An 8,896-nucleotide genomic window follows, 5' to 3' on the forward strand; every position below is an offset into this window, starting at 1 on the left:
ATCAATTTGACCACTAGGGCTCTCAAATCACCAAATCAATTAGACCCAACTCAAGTTTACCCAATTCCCTTAGCCTAGGCCAAGAGAAAAGGAAACTACTCTATAATCAAGGAAAACATTTCATCAAACACATAGGGGTCAATAAAAGTAAACATCATCAGTTGCAAGAATTAAAGGAAGCTGCAAATAATCAAAGTAAGGAATCAATAATAGAAATTAAGGCAAACATCAAGAGACAGAGAAATCATAAATTGCATTAAAAGAAAATGGAAATCAATAAGAGAGTTCATAAACTAAAATTGAAAAATAAAGGAATTAACAATAGAAGTAAAGTACTAGAACAAATAAAAGTAAAGGAAACTAAATTGAAGGAGAAAGAGATCTAGATCTAAAAATGATTAAAACTAAGAACCCTAATCTAGAGAGAGGAGAGAGCCTCACTCTCTAGAAAACTACATCTAAAACTCAACTAAAGTGTAGGAATGGTGATCCCCCCCCCCAATCCTCCTTCACTCCCAGCCTCTTATCTGCATACTGAGCTCGAAACTGGGCCAAAACTAGGCTCAAAAACTGCCCCCCAGCAATTTCTCTTTAATGAGGCACGTGCCGCTCGTCGCGCTTACGCGTCAGCCACACGTACACGTCACTTTGAAGATGCAACGGTCACGCGTAGGCGTCGCTCGGAGTTTGGCGCGATCACGCGCACGCATCGTCGATGCGTGCTCGTCGGCATCAGCTTCTCAAATCTTCATTTTCTTATGTTCCTTCCACTTTTGCATGCTTCGTTTCTGTCCTCTAAGCCATTCCTGCCCTATAAACTCTGAAATCACTCAACAAATACGTCATGGCATCAAATGGTAATAAGAGAGGATTAAAAATTAGTGATTTTAAGGCCTTGGGAGCATGTTTTCATTCATAGCACAAAATTGGAAAGGAATCTTAAAACCATGCGAATTGTATGAATAAGTGTGAGAATAGTTGACAAAAATCCACTAGATTGAGCACAAAATAAACCTAAAAATAGGGTTTATCACATACGCACATGTGCGAGCTTGGCGACGCATACGCGTGGGAGTGTATTTCGCCAAGTGACGCGTACGTGTGACACACGTGTACGCGTGACCCGCGTCACGTGAGCTCATTAATGCAAATCGCTGGGGGCAATTTTTGGGCCTCCAGAACCCAGTTTTGGGACTCTCTGAAGCTGATTCTTGCTATATCAAAAGCAGCCTCATTCCATGTGAAGGGGGGAGAAATTAGGGTTAGTTTAGCATTATGTAGGTTGTTTTCTAGAGAGCGAAGCTCCCCCTTCTCTCTAGAATCAGGGTTTCTTAGTTTAATTTCTTGTAATTTCTACTTTTGGTTCTTGTTTTTATTTACTTTTTCCTTGTCATTTATTGTTATTGCATCTTTGTTCTTTCCTTCTATTTGTTATTTCATTTCTTGTGTCTTTTATGTTTATGACACTTTGTTATTTTAATTTACAGTTAATGCAATTTATGTTTCATGCCCTTTTATTGCTTAATTGAGTTACTATCTTTACTTTTCTTACTTGGTAGTTGTAGCATTTATTATTTCTTGTCATTTTACCATGCTTTCCTTTTATGCCCTCCAAGTGTTTGATAAAATATTTGGTTGGGTTTTTGTCTAGTTTTTCTCACTCTTGGTTGGGAATTTGGGTGATTAGGTGAAATTGAGTTGTTGATGTCTATTCCACATTGTGTGAAGATTGTTAATTGATTTGGTTTCTACTAACACTAAGCCTTCCATTAATAGAGTTGGTAAGGACTTCTGGATTGGGATCAATTATGCCCTTTTGAATAATACTCGATGTAGGATTGACTAATTGGGATTAATTCCACACAATTACCATGTTTGTGGTCCATAACTAGGATAGAAATCCTTAATTCCACAATTCCTACCAAGAGCCCTTTTTTAGTATTTAATTTCCTTTTTATTGCTTTGATTGCTTTTCATTTATTTTCTTGCATGTTTGTTTACTTTCTTGCCATTTTGCATTTCTTGCTTCTTATTATCAAAATCCCAAAAAAATCCTCATAGCCAATAATATGACATTTCATTGCAACTCCTAGGGATAATGACCCGGGACTTCAAAGTCCCGGTTATTTTGTGTTGATTGTGACATCTTTGATTTAAACTTTGATTGTGAGAGTTTATTGTTGGTTTGGACTATACTATTAACAAAGTGATTCCTATTTTGATCAATTCTAGATCAACAACAAATTCTCACTTATCAGGTATATATAGGAATGGGGAGGGAGTGGTTTCGGTTATATGGGAGGGAAAATGGGGGGAGTTTGAATTTGAAGTGGGTGGGGTTGGTGGGAAAAGAAAGTGATAGGATATATGAATGGGTATTGGGAAAAGAGAAAGGTGGGGTGCGGGAATCAAGGAACTTGATGGGGATGTGATGCATGAATGGGGATGGAATAGTGGGTGTAAGAGGAGAGAGAAAGAAGGGAGTGAATGAAAGGTGGGGTAGGTGGAGGTTGGGTGGGACCCACTGGCTTAATGAAGCTTCGAATTATGAGTGCCCCTGCCCCCCTGGGTGTTAAACGCCAGGTTTTGGGATTGAACGCCAGGGGTGGACCTTTTTCTTTTTGAATGGTGGGGCGTTCAATGCCAAAAGTGGGTGTTGAACGCCTTGGGGGGAACAAAAAATAGTTCTGGGTGCTCCTAAATAGGCGTTGAACGCCCTTGATTCCTTCCCCTTCTGGCGCTGGGCGCCAGTTCTGGCGTTCAACGCCAATACAGGGTACCTCTAGGGTGTTCTGTTTTCACTCCTATGTCTCTCTGTTCCAGTTCTAAGTGCTACACATGATCACAAATGTTAAAAAGAAAAGGAACACTATGAAATCTAATAGAAAATAATATAATATGAAATCAAACTAAAATAATCGGAAGAAAGAAAAATAAAAGGTACTATACGTATGGTTGGGTTACCTCCCAACAAGCGCTTCTTTACCGTCATTAGCTTGACGGACAACTCCTTTATGCAGGTTGATAGGGGCTCAGATCTTCATCCCTCATGGTGAACTTCTGTCCTGTGCTCTCATGAATTAGTTCGACATGTTCTATAGACAGGACCGGTTCACCGTATGTTGAAGGGCTGGGCTTCTAGTGAAGACGACTCACATGCCAGGCGAGAAGTCTTCAGTTGGAATTTTTTTGTTCCGCCAGCCCTTGGGTACCTTCTTCTTGGTGCCTCCTTCCTCTGTAGCTCGTAGTGAATGTCTAACACCAAACTTAGGTTTGATGTCAGGGGCTCTGTATCAAGAGAGAAGGCTGGAACACTAAGTGTTGCACAATAGTATCTCCTTTATCCAAGAGGGAATAAGGGTTAGAAATCATAAACAGGATATGATCCTCCCAAAGCCTCAAGATCAGCTCTCCTTTTTTTACATCTATCAAGGCCTTTGTAGTAGCTAGAAAAGGCCTTCCAAGGATGATGAAATTGTCTCTATCCTCCCCATTGTCAAGTATCACAAAGTCTGCAGGGAGGTAAAGGTATTTAACCTTAATAAGGACATTTTTCACCATACCATATGCCCGTTTCAGGGACATATCTGCCATCTCCAGTGAGATCTTGGTGGGATGTACCTCTTGGATTCCCAGTTTTCTCATCATAGAGAGAGGCATAAGATCGATGCTTGATCCCAGGTTGCACAGTGCGTTCTCAAAGGTGATGGTCCCAATAGTACAGGGAATAAGGATGCTTCCAGGATCTGGCATCTTCTGAGGTAGCATCTTTTGTACTAGGGCACTGCATTCATTGGTCAGCACCACCATCTCATCTCCGTTCTGGGTTGTCTTTTCAGCGATAGCATTTTTTAAAGAGGCCATATAAGGGGGTTTCTTCTCCAACTCCTCTCCAAAAGAGATATTGACTTGCAGCTTCCTGAGGATTGCCAAGAACTGAGCAAGTTGCTCATCCTCAGGCTCCTTTTGCACGTTTGGAGAGGATTGTTCTTTAGGCTCTTTCATTTCCATAGGGACGTGCATGGTGGCACCCCCAGTCTCCTCCTGAGCCTTGTTCTCCTCCAGTTCCTCAGTAGCAGGCGCCTCCTTAGGTTCAGCCTCAGCTTCCATAGTGTCGCACTTGTACTCTTTCCTTGGATTTACTTCGGTGTTACTTGGAAGAGTATTGGAGGGAGCCTCGGGTATCCTCTTGCTTAGCTGACCTACCTGTATCTCCAAATTCTGAATTGATGACCTAGTTTCTGCCATGAAACTATGAGTGGTCTTGGAGAAGTTAGAGACTATAGTAGCCAGGTCAGAAAGGCTTTGTGTGGGCACCTCCATCTGCTGCTGAGATGGTTGGAACTGTCTGTGATTAAACCTGTTTTGATTGGTTCCACCCTGATTATTGTTGAAGCCATGCTGAGGCCTCTGCTGATCTCTCTACCCGAAATTAGGGTGATTCCTCCATCCCAGATTGAAAGTATTCAAATAGAGATTATTATTGGAATTTCTGGATGAATTTTCCATGTAGTTCACTTCCTCCATGGTGGTCCAAGCATTGTCACCAGCATCCCCTTCATAAGCTACCTTTTGAGAATTGGCAGCTGAGCTCTGCACTCCACTCAAGAGCTGGGAGATAATATTGATCTGCTGGGACATGAGCTTATTCTGAGCCAAAATGGCGTCCAAAGTGTCCACCTCAATGACTCATCTCTTCTGAGTAGCCCCTGTGTTCACAGGGTTCCTCTCAGAAGTGTACATGTATTGGTTGTTGGGAACCATTTCAATGAACTCCTGTGCCTCCTTAGGCGTCTTTTTCATGTACAGAGTACCACCTGCAGAGTGATCCAATGACCTTTTGGCCATCTCAGAGAGACTATAACAGAAGATGTCTATCTTGACCTAATCTAAGAACATATTAGTGGGCATCTCCTGAGCATCAGCTTGTACCTCTCCCAAACATCATAGAGGGACTCGCTCTCTTTCCTGTCTGAAGGTCTGAATGTTTGTCCTTAGCTTAGTCAACCTCCGCGAGGGAAACAACATGTTCAGGAACTTTTCAACAACCTTATCCCTTGAACTGGGCGTGAAGCCAATCCTTTGCTTGATACCTCATAGCAAACGGGAAAAGCATCAGACTGTAGACTTCAAGATCTACTCCATTGATCTTTATAGTATCACAGATCTGCAGGAAGTCAGAGATGAATTTATTGGTGTCTTCCTATGGGAGCCCATGAAACTGGTAGTTCTGTTGTACCAGAGTGACCAGTTGAGGCTTAAGCTCAAAGTTGTTAGCACCAATGGCAGGTATGGAGATGCTGTACCCATAGAAGTTAAAGGTGGGTGCAGTATAAGAGCCAAGGACCTTCCTTGCATCTCCTCCATCGTTTGGATTAGCTACTATTGCTGTATCTTCAGCTTCCTGCTCAAGAGATTCTGTGAGATTCCCTCCAGCTCCGCTGGCTTATGCTTGTTGCAAACGCCGCCTCAAGATTTTCTCAGGTTCAGAATCAGGATCAAGGAGGGCTTCTCTATCCATATTCCTACTCATAAGCAAGAATAAACAAAACAAGAAAAGGAAATATGGGAGTCTCTATGTCAGAGTATAAAGGACTGCCTGTTAGAATACTCTAATAAAGATATAAAATGAGATAGAGTATTGAGAATAAAGATGGAAGATTATAAAAAAATTTTGGAATTAAAAGAAAAAGAAAGAAGTTAGAAAGGTTTTCAAAAAAAATAAAAAGGTGAAAAAGAAAGATTAAAGAAACACCAAACTTAAAATTAAAACAAGATAAGACAAATAATTAACTAACAAGATTTGAAATTAAAGATGAGATTTTCGAAAATTGAAAAGAGAAAGTCAAACAAAGATTTTGAAATTCAAATTTGAAAGAAAGGGAACTAACAAAATAGTAAACTTTTTTAAAAATTTGAATTTAAGGTAAAGATAAGATAAGAGAGCAAAATTTTAAAAATCAAAGAAAAGATCAAAACATCAAAAAAGATAAGCAAGATAAGATTGAAGAAAATTAAATTAAACAAAAAGATTACTGACAGGACACCAAACTTAAAATTTAAACCAAGATATGAAAAAGATTTCAAGAATTTTTCGTAAAATTAAAAGAAAAGTTTTTTTTTCCGAAATTTAAAAAGAAAAGAAGAAAACACTAAAAAGACACCAAACTTAAATTTTGAAATTAAATCAAAATAAGATAACAAGAAATTTCGAAAATTAAAAAGGGAAAGATAAACAATATAAATTTTAAAAAGTTAAAGGAAAAACACTAAAAGAACACCAAACTTAAAATTTTAAACAAAGTTCGAAAAAGAGAAAAAGATGACTAAGACGAATTTTTGATAAATTTTAAGAAAATAAACAAAAAAGGTTCGAAAAATAAAAAGGGAAAAACAATTAAATGAAAGACTAGTAAAAAGTACCTTATCTAAGCAACAAGATAACTGGTATTTTGTCAATCTCGAACAATCCCCGGAAATGACGCCAAAAACTTGGTGCGCGAAATTAGAACTCGCACAACTTCACCAGCAAGTGCACCGGGCGTCCAAGTAATACCTCAGGTGAGTGAGGATTGATCCCACGAGGATTGTTGGATTGAGCAAGCAATAGTTATCTTGCAGGACTTAGTCAGGCAAATAGAAAAAGAGTTGTTGTTATTGAATTCGCATAAAACAAGAAAGTAAAGAAAAGCAATTAAAGATTGGTAAAGAGAAAATATATGAAAGCAGTTAAGGTCTCGGATATGCTCATCTTTCCGGATTAATACTTTTTACTCACTATTCAAAGAATGAGTGATTCATTCCATGGCAAACCATGAGTGATTAAAACCTAATGTCTTAGCAAGTTAATCTCCCCTGATCTTACCAAAATGCCATAGACAAGGTCAATTCTTTCAGATCAAAGGGTGAAGCTCAGAAATCTAGTTTAACGCCACAAAAACCTCAATTACCCAAAGCTAACCAGATTATATGTCACATATCTAATTAGTCCAGACAAATTGCAATTTAGGAGGAGTACTTTCAAGCTGTAGCCTAAGCGAGATAACTCTGTCGAGAATCACAAGTGTTCATGTAGAATAAAGGGTCATACTGTTGTTCCACCCCAGATTCATAATATTAAGAACAAAAACAACTCCTTAGAATGGAATCAAACATTAATTGAAGTAGAAGAGTAATAATATCAATCCATAGAAATAAGCAGAGCTCCTAACCTTAACCAGGAGGTTTAGTTACTCATACTTTACAGAGAAAACGTAAAAGAAGATCTGAAGTAATCTAAATGTGAATCTCCCCTCCCGGGAGGTCTGATCCTCAGGAGGAAGGAAGTCCCTTATTTATAGTAAAAACCTCTAAGACTAAACCTAAAAGATGTTAATTTAAATTTAAAAGTTACAAGGATAAGATTAGATAAGCTAAGGAGTGATAAAATTCACTTTGGGGCCCACTTGGCGTGTGTTTGGGCTGATGCTTGGCAATATCCCTAGATTTTAGGAGTTCAGCGCTGGTCCCTGCTCCCTTCTTGGGCGTTACACGCCCAGGCTTGGTGTTTAACGCCAGTTTTTGCAGTCATTCTGGAAAAACAGTATAGACTATTATATATTGTTGGAAAGCGCTGGAAGTTAGCTTTCTAACGCCATTGAGACCGCGTCAATTGGATCTCTGTAGCTCAAGATATGCTCGTTGGAAGGAAAGGATGTCAGGATTAACAACATCTGCTATCTTTTCTTCGTCTCTAAACAAAACTCTGCCAAATTCGTCCAAAATTCACCTAAAATCATAAAAATAATACAAGAACTCAAAGTAGCATCCAAAAATAAAATTTTCACTAAAACATACTAAAAATTAATAAAATCTAACTAAAAACACTATGAAAAGGCTATGAAAAAGGGTATAAGATGCTCACGCATCACTTAGCGAGAGAAGAAAAAGTGTTTGAGTGAATGTGAAATTAGAGTTATTATTGAGTTGGGATAGCATTTCTTTATTTTTTCTTAATGGATCTCTCTTTTGTATTAGTTGATTATAGTTGACTATACTTCTAGTTGGTTACCTAGCAAAGTTGTTTTCTTGAATATAGACATGTAGTGTAAATCTTGGAAAAAAAACAACGGTTGTTTGACGTTTGTTGAATCGCTGAATTCTCTATCGTAATTGAAACTCAAGATTCATGTGTACTAACTACTAAAAGTGGAAGATCATTTTGCATTTCCCCAAGTACACATATGATAACTTCAACTAAAATCTCATACATTCACCTTGGCCTCGCAGTTTCGGACTGACTAGTAAGCTAAAATGCTACCACATGCTCAATATCAAATTCTTCACCTCCTTCCTACCTGCTACCCAACTTAATGTACAACCACACAACGAAAATTATACCCTGTCCAATATTGAATGATTGTTTCTTTTAACAAAGTAATCTACAAAAATTTCAATATATTTGAATACAGTTTTTTGCAGTGGAAAAGAGTAATAATCTAATGGGAAATTAAATAATGGCAGTTCTGCAACATGGACAATGTGAATTATTTTCAAACCATGGGTTCAAGCATTTGGAATGGAACTTATGGGCACAAGGGAGATGCATCAGAGTCTCTCCAACCTTGAATAACTCCAAGCACACAGCACAATCCTCTTGTTCTGAGGCTTTCCACCTCAATTTGGACCAATTGAACCTTCTAGAACCACTTTTCTTTGAACCATATACCTCTGTGTGCAACTCTGTTATGCTTGCTTGTCTATTTTCCGAACATTTTATGCTGTTTTGCCATTTAATTGAATTGATTATATAAGTTCAAAGAATGATCAACGGATTGAGTAATTCTCAAAGACAATAATACAAAGTTTTTTTATTTAACTTCATATTTATTTTATATATATATAACTTTTGTAGTTA

The 8,896-nt window shown here is 38.3% G+C and overlaps 2 protein-coding genes across 2 annotated transcripts in view; both read right to left on the reverse strand.

Annotated features, from left to right (window-relative positions):
- On the reverse strand, positions 3,280-4,248 carry LOC107633298. Its single transcript, XM_016336941.1, has one exon. The coding sequence runs from the start codon at positions 4,246-4,248 to the stop codon at positions 3,280-3,282; it is 969 nt and encodes a 322-aa protein (XP_016192427.1).
- The window catches only part of LOC107630610 (probable E3 ubiquitin-protein ligase RHY1A), a 1,783-nt gene continuing 1,071 nt past the window's right edge, over positions 8,185-8,896 (reverse strand). Inside the window, exon 3 of the mRNA XM_016333808.2 lies at positions 8,185-8,759. Coding sequence (XP_016189294.1) covers positions 8,489-8,759 — 271 coding nt within the window. The 3' untranslated portion in view covers positions 8,185-8,488. The remainder of the gene's footprint in view (positions 8,760-8,896) is intronic.

This window comes from Arachis ipaensis, chromosome B03, assembly GCF_000816755.2.
Source record: "Arachis ipaensis cultivar K30076 chromosome B03, Araip1.1, whole genome shotgun sequence".
Classification (NCBI taxonomy): domain Eukaryota; kingdom Viridiplantae; phylum Streptophyta; class Magnoliopsida; order Fabales; family Fabaceae; genus Arachis; species Arachis ipaensis.

Coding starts and splice junctions, on each gene's coding strand:
- LOC107633298 (XM_016336941.1), bottom strand. CDS start 4,248: ATGGCAGAAACTAGGTCATCAATTCAGAATTTGGAGATACAGGTAGGT.